Source organism: Zerene cesonia, unplaced genomic scaffold, assembly GCF_012273895.1.
Source record: "Zerene cesonia ecotype Mississippi unplaced genomic scaffold, Zerene_cesonia_1.1 Zces_u001, whole genome shotgun sequence".
NCBI lineage: Eukaryota > Metazoa > Arthropoda > Insecta > Lepidoptera > Pieridae > Zerene > Zerene cesonia.
In genome coordinates this window covers 3,096,911-3,110,513 of record NW_024045131.1, presented here as the reverse complement: position 1 = coordinate 3,110,513, position 13,603 = coordinate 3,096,911, and the positions used below count along the sequence as shown (strand labels likewise).

At 35.4% G+C, this 13,603-nt stretch overlaps 1 protein-coding gene across 1 annotated transcript; it reads right to left on the bottom strand.

Moving 5' to 3' along the window:
- LOC119838161 (transcription factor SUM-1) lies at positions 1-13,603 on the bottom strand. Its single transcript, XM_038364002.1, has 4 exons — positions 13,317-13,603; positions 6,020-6,151; positions 2,295-2,385; positions 1-934 (listed from the first exon to the last, which is right to left on the bottom strand). Exons 1-4 carry the CDS (start codon positions 13,557-13,559, stop codon positions 861-863), a joined length of 540 nt encoding a protein of 179 aa, XP_038219930.1. The 5' UTR covers positions 13,560-13,603; the 3' UTR covers positions 1-860.

The window sequence follows — 13,603 nt, the reverse complement described above, 5'->3', positions numbered from 1 at the left end:
CGAGACTATGGATGAAAATTTGCTGGTTAAAACATTGGTATGAAAAAATTTCGAATTTCCAAAACTATTACTTTTATTTTTTATTATTTACTGGTATTTTGTTTAATAGTGATAAAAAGATTCTCATTTTCTATACATATAAAAGTTCGTACGTCTCACTGTAGAACTGAAATGACTTAACCGAGTGCTAAAACGTTTTTGTATTCGGAAGGTCTGATAATGGCTAGATTAACTATATACTATTAATGAGAAATTTTGAAAGAATAGAAAAAAATTGATCACGAGGCAGGATACGAACCTGCGTTTCTTGCCTAACCGTAGCAACCGTAGCAGTATATGTTATTAATTAACACATTTTATTAGCCTCTCCTGTGTATTTAAATGTGTTTGTCTGTAACCGAGTACACACAGATCTGGATTTATCATATTTTTCAAGTCGTTTTAATCGGACAAATTTAGTTCAAGCTTTCTCAAGAATGGGTGAAAATACAAAAATTTCATTTGTTTATTTTATTTACCTGAATAGCATCGTCAGGTTTAAATAATTTCGCTCATTATAACATCGATTAAATTTTTCAGAATTAAATAAGGCGGGCGAAGCCAGAGCAGACAGCTAGTGAACTACATTAATCCCGATGCATTATTGTAGTAATTAAATTAATTTCTCACAACAACTGACGATGACTCAACGTTTATTTAACTTTATAATTTACACATAAATTACTTGTACTATATAAAATTATCATAAATTATAAAGGTGCATTTACAACTTTCGTGCTCACTATGGGCCTCGCTATTCGCTTGTATAAATGCACCTTAATAAAGAACATATTTATCTAGTTGCTAGCCTACATGTGACGTCACGCGTCTTTTGCTAGGGCTTGCACGATGCAGCGCAGTCGGGCTAGGCTATTCAGCCCACACGGAGATTCACCTGGAATAAATACTAATTTTATTATTATTTCTTTATTTATTTTAAAAGAAAATACATATATTACATTAAATAAAGCTTACCAAAAACCACAAAGATTTGTCCGGGATAAACAGTTGCCTATATGTTATTCCAGTTGTCCAGCTGTCTACGTACCAAATTTCATTGCAATCGGTTCAGTGGATTTTGCGTGAAAGAGCAACAAACATACCCACACCCTTACAAACTTCGCATTTATAAATTAAGTAGAATATTAGTAGTATTGACGAGTGAATGTTATAACATTATCAAATAAAAAATCATATTTACGAGCTGCAATTATCTGTACATTTATGATAAAACTCATAGCCGGTGAAAACTATTTTTGACTGGAAAAATCTTTTATTTAATAACGGTCAACTGAGCTGGAGATACGCCTGATGGTAAGCGAGGAAGAACATACGCAGCGGCAGTGCCTCTGTAAATGCGCTGCTCGCTTTTAAAGGGTAAGGGATAAGGAAAGGATTGACCACTGGAAAGAAGGAATGGACTGGGAAGGGTGAGTTAAAGGAAACGTGCCTCTGGTTCCCCACTCAGCATACGAAGAACTGTAATATAATATTTCTATGCGGTAAAGTAGACACTTTAACTTTGTAAAAATGTATGGATGTATGCTCGTTACACGCTCACGTAAAATGGCTGGTCGTGTATGTATGAAATTTAGATTACAGAGATGGATAGTCTGGATAAGCACATAGGATACCTTTATGCAGGTAAAACACGTGATGTCGCGGGCGCCAGCTAGTATCTTATATTTTAGAGTGTTGCATGTGAGAAGGTTAAATTTGCAATGAATTTGAGTGAATTCAACAAGAAAATGGTTAGTAATAATGAAAGATACTTAATAATTTTTTATTTATACAAAGTCTTGTACTCTCTTACTATTGCCATACGAAATATGAATATAGGCGGAGGCCCATATCCTTTTCCTAACCCTTTCCAGACCTTTCCTTTATTCCTATCGCCAATCCTTTCTTAATCCCTTCCCCAAAAAGTCGGCAATCCATTTGTAGAGGCGTAAGGTCTGCAATGGACCTTATGCCTCTCCAAATGTTCATGGGCGGTGTCAGCGCTTACCATCAGGCGTCCCACCAGCTCCATTGCCGACTGTAACATAAAAAAAATATGAATATTATATGCTTAAATAAAGTTAATAATTAATAAAAGATCTACTATCTACACCTACCTAACTCAAAAAATACGACAAGTCAATTCTGATCTAATATTGGATAACTTGTTTTAACTGGTGCACGATACAAATTGTTGTTATCTATTTATGCAACACAATACCTACGTACAAAATAATCAAATTATGTTTAGTTACCATTTAAAAAGGGTTTCTCTCTATCGACTTTTTCTTTCTCAGCTCGCGAACTGGTCGGCTCCACGTAGTTCTTACAGCTCTCCGACTCCAGCTATGTATAGACAAAAATAGAATACAATTCAAGCTCTATGGATAGAAGAGAAGAGTCTATGGTTTGAGGAACGTAATATTTAGTGTAGAAATACAATCACTGTAAACAGAATGATGAGATGCTTTTAATATAGTTATCTGAAACTTTATTAATCAGTTTGAGATATTTTCAAGTGGTTACATGTCTTTACAAAACAAATAACTTCAAACCCCATTCTTCCATTGGTCGCCGAGGCGCACAGACTAGGCACCGCTTTGTGGTGGATGTTATGATTATTATTTATGACTAAGCGATTCGACTCTACATTCTTTATTCGAACCGCAAGGGACTGGAACATGCTTCCTGAGTCTGTGTTCCCTGTCGGGTATAATCCGGGGATCTTCAAAAGTAGAGTGAACAGGTACCTTCTAGGGAAGCGCGCTCCATCTTAGACTACATCTACGCTTACCAGCAGGCGAGATGGTAGTCAAGCGCTTCCCTATCACACAATAAAAAAAAAATAATATAAAAAACACAAGGCAGCTTTTGCAAATAACGTTTTAAAATGGATATCAGACGCCTATATAATTTTCCTTACCCTTCCCAGTCTTTTCCTTTATTCCTCTTGACAACCCTTTTTCAATCCCTTTTTAATCCGTTTTCAAATTTTAGTTGGCAATCCATTTGTAGATGCGCAAGGTCTGTAATCGACCTTACGCCTCTCCAAATGTTCATGGGCGGTGGTAGCGCTTACCATCAGGCGACCCACCTCCATTGCCGACTGTGATATCTGTGGTTTGCCCCTTTTCGAAGGGCACAGAAGTGGAGTCCCGTGTCCCCTAGTGGGGTATGGGGCAGATGATATACATCTGTTTCTTTCTTTCTTCTTCTCCTTTCTTTCACTCTCATCGATTTTCTTTATGGATAATTCGGTGATCAGATTTTTGAATTCTAAGGGCACACTGCACAATAATTATCCCTTATTTTGTGTTATTTTTTTTATCTTTTGTTTAAGTATTGCATTTTGTACTGTAATGACATGTGTATTGGATAAATAAAATAAATAAAAAAAATCATTTTTTTATGTTTTATTGCGTGTATCTGAAATAAATGTATTTACCTTCCAATCATTTCTCTATCTTTCTTTCTTAAAACACGCAGCGAACTTTACCACGCGTCGAACGATCACGCTCGTCTAAACCCCTGATATTTCTTATAAAAAATGTCAACCAATTAAAATATAACGCTCAGTTCGTCCGCCATTTTGACCGCACGTGTAGCCATAAATTCAGAATGGCGTGGATTAATTGCAATTTAACATCGCGACATCGCTTTCCGCAACTGCGCGCGCGTCTATTTCTGAACGTCTGCGATCGTCTATAATTACATATTTTGTTTTTTATATATGTTAAGTTTTTGGACGAAAAATGTGGGGTTATGAAAATTTTCTGTTTTAGGTTTAGTTTATGTTTTAAAATTGATTCAGATCCACGTGTATTTTATATATCCTACTAGTCTTACTAATATTATAAATGCGAAAGTTTGTAAGGATGTGTGTGAGTTTGTTACTCTTTCACGCAAAAACTATGGAACCGATTACAATGAAATTTGGTATGTAGACAGCTGGACAACTGGAATAACATATAGGCAACTTTTTATCCCGATATTCCTACGGGATACGGACTTACGCGGGTGAAACCGCGGGGCGCAGCTAGTCTTTTATAAAGGACATAAGTCTAGCTTACTGTAAAGTTTTGGTTTAATTATTGTTATCTAAGAGTGGCACAGATTATTTCTTACTATAACAATCGCAGTCGTCAGTCGTCTCTGGAAGGGAGGCGGCAAATTTTAGTATGGGGCCAAATGACAATAATTCTGTTTGGAATTTCAATAATGTCGGTTGAAAACCCATATTATTGTGAATATACGTGTGTCTGTCTATTCGAAACAATTTTAATATCCAAGTAGATATTATATTTGTGTAATGGTATGCGACCTTTTTAATAATTTGTCTATATTTAACTATATAAACAGTTTATGTATTTACAAGTTTAAAACCTCTATGGATATACTGCACTGATTTTAAAATTAAGGTTTTTTTAATAGCATGGCTAACAATGAAAAATGAAAGAAGAGGAATAAATGCCTATTTCTTACGAGTTTTCATCGTAAAGTAAGATCTGATATATGTATGTCAGGTTTTTGTTTCCCAGCTTGATCACCTATTTAAACTGAACATATAAATCTATACTAATATTATAAAGCTAAAGAGTTTGTTTGTTTGAACGCACTAATCTAAGGAAAGGCTGGTCCGATTTGAAAAATTCTTTCAGTGTTAGCAAGCCCATTTACTGAGAAGGGTTTAGGCTATATATGTACCACGGGTGAAGCCGGGGCGGACCGCTAGTGAAATATACGTATGATAAAATACAGGATCATTTCAAGGAACTACCAATCTTATGACATTGTATTATCAATTTTCGATTTTTTTTAACATTTAGTCCAAGCATTGGGTAGAAGGTATTAGCCACAGAATATTTTAATAATAACATCTATAATTTGTAATTACATTCTAGCAAATAAATATAATTTAAATTTTAAAGATACAAACAACATTAATACTTCATCATCATCATCATCAGCCCATATATCAGACAGACACAGGCCTCCTATGGCGAATTGCGCCATAATCCACCACACTGGCCAAGTGCGGGTTGGCAGATGTCACATGTCGTCGAACTTTTGATTCTCAGACATGCCGGTTTCCTTACGATATTTTCCTTCACCATTCTAAGCAGTGGTGATGTTATCCACATGTGCAGATAAATTGAAAAATCAATTTATTTCCATTAACATAACACTTAAATAGTAAATATTAAACAATAATAAAAAGTCGCATAAAACGCACGTATGGAATCAGCTTCTCAAACAAAACGACACTAACACACTCGCAAGTATATGTGACAGGTCTCGAGTTGATACCTAGAATCTAAATTCTAGAAATAATAAACCCTATTTTGCTCTATTTGTGCGTATGCATTTGTGGGTATGTTAACATCGCATTCCTTTATCGTTTTAACGGACTTCAAAAGGTTGTTGTTTTATTGTTGTGGAATGGATCTTAAACGAGGCTCGAAAACGGATAAACTGCTTTTGATGTAGTATTTTTGCAAGATATCTTAAAGATTGTTGTAATGATGAGAGAAAGATGTCAATCTGTTTACAGTAATAATTTTACATTTGTTTATTATTGTTAGTGAAAGGATGTAAATATTGATAACTATAGGTTTAGTCTACTCTAAATTTGATAAGGTCCAATGTCCCAATGGGGGTATGGGGCAGATGAATCTCACATGAGTTTCACTGATCGATATTGTTTAAAGACAATAACATAAGTTTTTTTTCCAGTCCTATTTTTTTTGCTCCCGACTTTTTAAACAGTTTTATTATTTATCTTATATAACCCAATTCGATACTTCGTTAAGAAATGATTAAATTATTCGCGATTTACTCACATAAAACCTTAGTCAAAATTAAATATTTAATTAAGAGATCATTTTAATTTAATGTATAAACTTACGTAAAATCAAACACACTAACAATTATTATACATCTACAACGGTAAGAGAAGAAAAGAGACAAAGAGAGAACTCACAGCGGCAGCAGCGCGCAGGGCTGCTTGTAACCTCTCTATGTGCTGTATAGCAGCTCGCAATATTTCTAACTTCGGAAGTCGCCCGCTGCCAGCCCTGGCGCGTATTCTTAATTCTTCAAATGCTGCATTTACCTGAAATAATAAAAAAAACACATTTGTTTTACTTACAACTAAAATAAATAAGTTACAGGTTAATTAAGTGAATAAAAACGCTTTAATGATATTAAAGAATTATAGTGTTTCACAAACAGAGTATAACGTAAGATAGGAAATTATTTAAACATACGGATCCTAATCAGGATAATAAGATAAGCTCATGAAATTATTGTATTGTCATCGATCCTTGATAAATCTGTCATTTTAGAATAGGTCAAATTCGAGTCTGAAGAACTCGATTACATACAAACAGATGCAATAATACGTATACTAAACCATACAAACATACAACCATAAAAAACCCATCCTGAAAAGTTATTTTATTTAATAGTTTTTGAGCTTTCGTGTACAAACATAAAAATACACATATACTGAAGTCAATATATATTTTCACCAAGCCATTAAAATACGGTGAGACTTAAAAATAATATAATTTGATACGCATCAGTGCAGCCTTACTACATGGCCCGTGTCTAATAGACCTGATCTAAATCTAAACCTATAAATAAGTTTCCATTCGTTAGACACATTTATATGAATAAAATTCAGTAGCTCTCAGGCAATGCCTACATCCTACTATCCTATCCTACTAATATTTGTAGTAGCTTTTACGTGAAATAGTAACAAACACACACACACATCCTTACAAACTTTCGCACTTATAATATTAAAATATTAGTAGGATAGGATAGGATAGTAGGATGTTCTTTTTTTTTTTTTTTTTTTTTTATGTCACAGTCGGCAATGGAGCTGGTGGGACGCCTGATGGTAAGCGCTACCACCGCCCATGAACATTTGTAGAGACGTAAAGTCGATTACAGACCTTACGCCTCTACAAATGGATTGCCGACTTTAAATTGGGAAGGAATTAAGAAAGGATTGGCGAGAGGAATAAAGGAAAGGACTGGGAAGGGGAAGGAAAAGGATATGGGCCTCCGGCTCCCCCACTCACCGAACGAAACACAGCAGAATGCTATTTCACGCCGGACTTCTGTGGGGGTGTGGTACTTCCCCGGTGCGAGCTGGCCCAATTCGTGCCGAAGCGTGCTCGACTACCACATACAAATGTTCTATGGTAATTGTAATTTTTCTACGTACGTTTTTCCTTACTCTTTAAATTAATTATCCCAATTTATGCGAAGGAGGTCGTCAGTTCGTCTGTATTTATTCATTACTCGATAGCCCTGTGGAGTTTCAACCGATTGGTGTGTTTGTTTTTGTGTTTAATAGGAAATTGTTGCCATACGCCATTTATGAAATTGTTGGTACCTCTCGGGTACGTCGGTGATATACTGTCTTAAATAATTATTCTACTTTATTTTAAACGTCGGTAAACGTCACGTATTACAAGCCTATTTCGTGATACTTAGCTGGACCGAGAATAGATCTCAAAGTGTCAATAAAGAAGCAAATATACGGCAAACATCTTATTCTCACATAAAAACAAATTTATTGCGCATTTCAAAGAGATTTTTTATTTTTTTATTTTTCTATCCGTGTACCGTTTTGTACATGTCGTAAAATATTATGATAGCTACACATAAATCTGTCAATTATTATATGAGACAAGATATTATAGTGTGAGTTATCTTAGATCTAAATAAAATAGACTGAAGTGTGTTTTGTTGGATGTTAATGATTAAAAAAATAGTAAAATAAACATAACCAGGTAATGGTTTGAAAACTTTGACCATTTGTCTGCTTAATATTCGAAACGGTTGGACCGATTTTGATTCTAGAAGATAGATCATGGTCATGATCAATTATTTTATAATTTAACCTAACCTATACTAACTGCACGTCTCGGCTGTGCTCTGTTAATTATTACCGTAATTAAAATAATATATACTAACTAACCTTTCTTGTGTTTGATTTTACGCGAGTATTATACATTTAGAATATAAAACTTTTTAACGGATTTTAAACGCGATTTATTCATTATATTATTAACCCGACGTTTCGAACACTTTACAGCGAGCGTGGTCACGGGGAGACTCCGACTCAGTCTTTTCCGTTAAAAAGTTATTGAAGTGAAAACTTCTTTAGGCGCGTTGAGCGTTTTGGTAGAGGGTAAAATCCTCGGTTCGCGTCACCGACATGCTAATGATAATAGTATATCTATAGCTATGGAGAGCCAGACAAGCGCACGCGCAGTAGCCTGTGTACACGTATACACTAATACATCGACTATTTCTGACTGTATTATGTGCGCGTACATAAAAAATTTCATATAATTTTTGCATATAGTTTTAATTACTCTCAACTTAATAGTTCCGTTTTCACTTCTATCGGCAGTCCCACGACTGCCACTGTTTTTTTTTAATTTCTAAATATACTAAACTTTCTTTTAAATAGTGACAAACGAGAAACACACTCGAATTGACTTCATCCCTCCTTTTGAGGATCTATTACATTGAAGTCACATGAAAGCTTATGTTCAATTCGTCCCAGTAGTCTCTGAGACTAGCGGATTCAAACAAAACTTCAGCTGTGTATATTACAAGCAGAACGCCCCGGCTCCGTCCGGGTAGTCAAATCAAATCAAATCAAATCAAATTTATTAAATCAAACACTTAACCTAACCTTATAGCTAAGTACATCGCTGTATCAATACAAATAGGTATCAAACAATTAAGGTTCAAGACTGATATCTTTGCTAGATTACAGAGTAACCTGTATTTAAGATATCAGTACCTTCCCCATACCATCAATAAAGCACAATGTAATTTAAATGTCTCAATGTGGTCGTCCCACTTTGTGTAGTCAGATATAAACTATCCTATCTTTAAAGTTGGATTAAACTACACATAGTGTGCAAATTTGATTAAAATCGGTTGAGTAGTTTAGGTGTAGTTAAGATATATAACCGCGGTTTCACCCGCGTAAGTCTGTATCCCGTAGGTATATCGGGGTAAAATGCCTATGTGTTAATCCAGTTGTCCAGCTATCAACGTACCAAATTTCATTGCAATCGGTTAAGCAGTGTTTGCGTGAAAGAGCAACAAACGCACACAAATCCTTACAAACTTTCGCATTTATAATATTAGTAGGATAGCATAGGATTGGATTAGTTTTCAATACAATCGTAACAATGTTAAAAGATTTATTTTTGACACCAACTTTTAACGTATCCCATCTATATGGGATGCCTTGTATGGCTTTTAAAGTGTCCCGGGGGACGGTTCAGGACTAATTGCTAACGTATGGGACTGTGACGTCACTTAGGCGCTTCGCTACTTTCGGGTGACACATTACTTGAATATATTATCTTCTAATGGGTTTCGGATAGATCTGTGATTTTTAATGTTTATTTTATTATATACTAGCTTTTTCCGCGGCTTCGCACGCGTTAAATTCGAAGTTGTTTAATAGATGTTATTATGCATGTGAACCTTTCTGTTGAATCACTCTATCTATTAAAAAAAACCACATCAAATGCGTTGCGCTTTGAAGATATATGCATACAGGACATAGGGACAGAGAAAGTGACTATGTTTTGTGTGTGTGACTAGACGCTTCTCCCGGATATCAAGATTCCTGTTTTATCCCAAGGGAGCATTTAATCGGGATAGTACCTGATATTATATAGTCTAACGCCTTCTTCAATAAATGGGCTATCTAACACTGAAACAATTTTTCAAATCGGTCTAGTAGTTCCTGAGATTAGAGCGTTCAACCAAACAAACTCCTCAGCTTTATAATATTAGTTTAGGTGACAAGCTGTTTTTAGGTGACAGAGTAACAAACATCTACACATTCTTACAAACTTTCACGTTAATAATGTTAGAAGGATTTTATTTGCCTTTTGATCGACTTAAATTTATCCTTTGTATAAAGATTGCTTGGAAGAGATCGCTCCATAGTTATAAGGCCGCCGCATTATACAAGTATTGCCAATATTATTTCCTTATTCTTTTATGTATAATAGAAGTGTGAAATAAATAGGATGTAGGCATTAAGTACAAGCTTTAAGCTTAAATAGCACATTTAGTTTCTAGGTTCACCTAGTCTATAGAACTCGGGAATCACGTAAATGTCCAAGGTTAAAATAATTTTTGACATCGGCCCAGTAGATCCCGAGTTTAGTGCGTTCAAACAAACACACTCTACAGTATATATTAACAATGTGTTTTTAATTTCATTTATTGCTGCATTTATTTATAATATTATAAAGAGGAAGAATTTTTATTTATGTTTGTTTGTTTGTAATAAAGGAAAATGATAAACTCAAAAATTACTGGACCGATTTCCAAATTCAATTTTAAAGCAATATCAATGTCGTTTCACATCTTCACTACACCATGTAAACTGAACCGTCTTCAAAATCTAATAGACTAAATATGCAACAGGTTTAAAAATAAAGAATCTTAAAAATCGGTTTAACCAGTAAAAATTTATAAGGTAGTAAACACAAAAAAATACCAAAATGCTAATCTCTTAAGAAGCTTTTTTCACAAGTTATATAAGACAATTTAACTGTCATACGTGCTGTCTGTAATGATAATAAAACCTAAAATTATTAAATAACGCAATACAAGAAGCGCATTGAAACATATCTACCTCGAGGGAGGACGAAGTAGCGTGTATTAACTAGTTATATATAAAAGTCTAAATTGAAACACGTCACATCAAATGAACTCAGTTTGTCCCATCCCATAATCCCACGTACGTGACTGGGATCTTATTTATATACACCTCCGGGTGGATCAAGTCATTTGTTAAAGATTTATGCTGATTGACACCTGTGTCGCTGTAGTACCTACTATTAAGTATTATGTGGTCGCGGGCAAATTCTCTGATACAAGGGGGGTAAATATTTTGTGGTCGCAGGCAAATACTGTGATACGGGGGGTAGAGGTTTTATGGTCACAGGCAAGTATTGTGATATAGGAAGGGAAATATTTTGTGGTCGCAGGCAAATACTGTGATACAGGAGGGTAAAACAGGCAGTCGTGGCCGAATGGTACCAGTTCCCGTGGCCTTGCAAGCGGCTCGACGGAACACAGTGGGGGTTGGTCGGAAGAAATCCAACATAACCCACGACTTTTTTCCCCGGGGCCCGTGGGTATCTATGCAAGATTTCCCCACAACGAAGGGTAAATCTAGCTGCTGTTTCCTCATGGCCCTCTTGGCCTCTTCACTAAATCGATCCGCCGGAACATAGTGGGTTTTAGTCGTTAATCAACTATTGCACTGGTAGACCATAGTCCAGGGCTCTTTCCCATGGACATTGGGTATGCGTAAAAGCATTTTATATTCAAAAAGGCGAATACTATATTTTCGCCATTTATCAAGTCTTGTTAGATGACTAACCCTCCCATTTACTTTTCCCAAACGTCCGTCTGGAGCAAATTGCGATAGGACGGAGCCTCGCTTTTAAAAACTTTTTCTGTATAGACAAATATAACTAAACTATTTGTTAATATAACTAGCTTTTGCCCGCGGCTTAAAACGCCTTAATGCTAATAGTTTAATAGATATTACTATACATGTAAGCCGTCCTCTCGAGTCCCTGTATTAAAATCAATCTCAATCCGTTGCGTAGTTTTAAAGATTTAAGCAAACATAGGGACCTATGGACAGAGAAAGCGACTTTGTTTTACACTATATAGTGACTAGCGCTCCGCCCTGAATTCCCCTGTATAGCCTATAGCACTCAGGGATTACATATCGGTACTATATCGTACGGTGAAATAATTTTTATAATCGGTTCACTAGTTCTTAAGATCAGTGCGTTTAAACAAAATTATATTTAAGTATACGTTAATTTGAAATAAATCTAAAGTCTTCCACACAGCAATATATCACGTTCCAAGATTTTAGGATTAACAGGAAATAGAAACTCAATAAATGTGTTTATGTTTAAAGCTTCAAGAATTTAATAGAAGTGAAAGCAAAGGGTTGGCACGTCCACATGTCTTATCTACTCTTTTATATACATAAAACCAGTGGTCCGCCCCGGATTCATCCGTGGTATATTTATAGCCTATCTATAGCACTCAGGGTTGGAATTTTTGAATTCTGTCCAGTAGTTCCTGAGATTAACGTGTTCAAACATACATGAGCCTAATATCATTACAATATAGAGCTTGGCGGTAAATATAAGTATGGATTAAGTTGGATTGTTGAAAAATATGCTATCTTTGTTTATAACAGATGTCATATATTTCGGAATGGTACGACCGATTTTTGACATATTTTTTTTTTTTATTAGCTTCACCTGAATGTTTGTATGTAACCAACTCCTTTAGACTCGATTTTCACGCACTTTAAACGGCCAGATTTAATTCGAACTTTGAAGGCTTATCAAGGATCGGTGAAAATACAATAATTTCATGAGTTTATCTTATTATCCTGATTAAGATCATCAGGATTATAAAATCTTGACGTATACTCAGCATAAGAACATGTGAGATATTATCACAGGGTTTTGTAGCTTATTTTCAAATTATATTTTATACTAGCATATACCCGAGAATGAAGTAGCCAATGCAGACTAAACTCTATCTCTGTACCAATTTTCCAGACAATAATATAGCGTAAAACGCGTCGTGGCCAAAGTAAAAGATCGAATATTAGATAACAGAGTTCCATTAATGTTGTATGTACCATAACACGACGGAGAGGTTTTTATTTTAATTAATCACCAAATTTTCAATAAACGAATAAATAAAAAAAAAAACCCTACAAAAAGTCGATGCTGGTGGGCCTAATTGTTAGTCTAACACACCCGTCTCTTCGCTTCCCTGTGAACTTTTAGGATTTCGCATCATAAAAGGAAAGGACCCCCTTTTTTGGGGTTTCGCACCTCGAAAGAAAAAAAAAGATCGAAATCCTTGGAGGATCACTTTGTTGTTCGTCCGTCTGTTTGTCTGTTAAGGAGGAAAGATTTGATTTTGCTTATTTTTTATTGTATTTACTCAAAAAATTCTTGAAAGAGGAATTTATATTTAAATTGGGATGTAGTATTTTTCTTATCTATGCATGAAACAAAAAAAGTTTTATTTAATAACTTTTCAAATGTAACTTCTTAAATATCTTTAATCTGTTCTTCATTTATCGTTTAATTTCTAAGTTAAACAAGTTAATTCATTAACAAATAACACATCTATTTCAATTAAAAAACTTCACACCTACTTACTTTCCGTAACCGGCGCCTTTCTCTCAGCGTAGCTGCCTTCCGCCGGTCCACAGCCGCTGTTTTCCGCTTGCAGGCCTTACAAGCCCACGCCAAACACCTCCTACTAGGACCCAACACATGCTGAACATGGTCACCGTCATTCTGCCGTTCACTCTTCACATCACAACAATTCGAATCCTTGTTTTGAATTTCGAATCTGTCAAAATTGTCGAACATGGCCGCCGCGTAACTCATTTTTGACATTGACAGGTTTCAGCTTTTCGCGCGCATCGCGCCGCGACACGCGC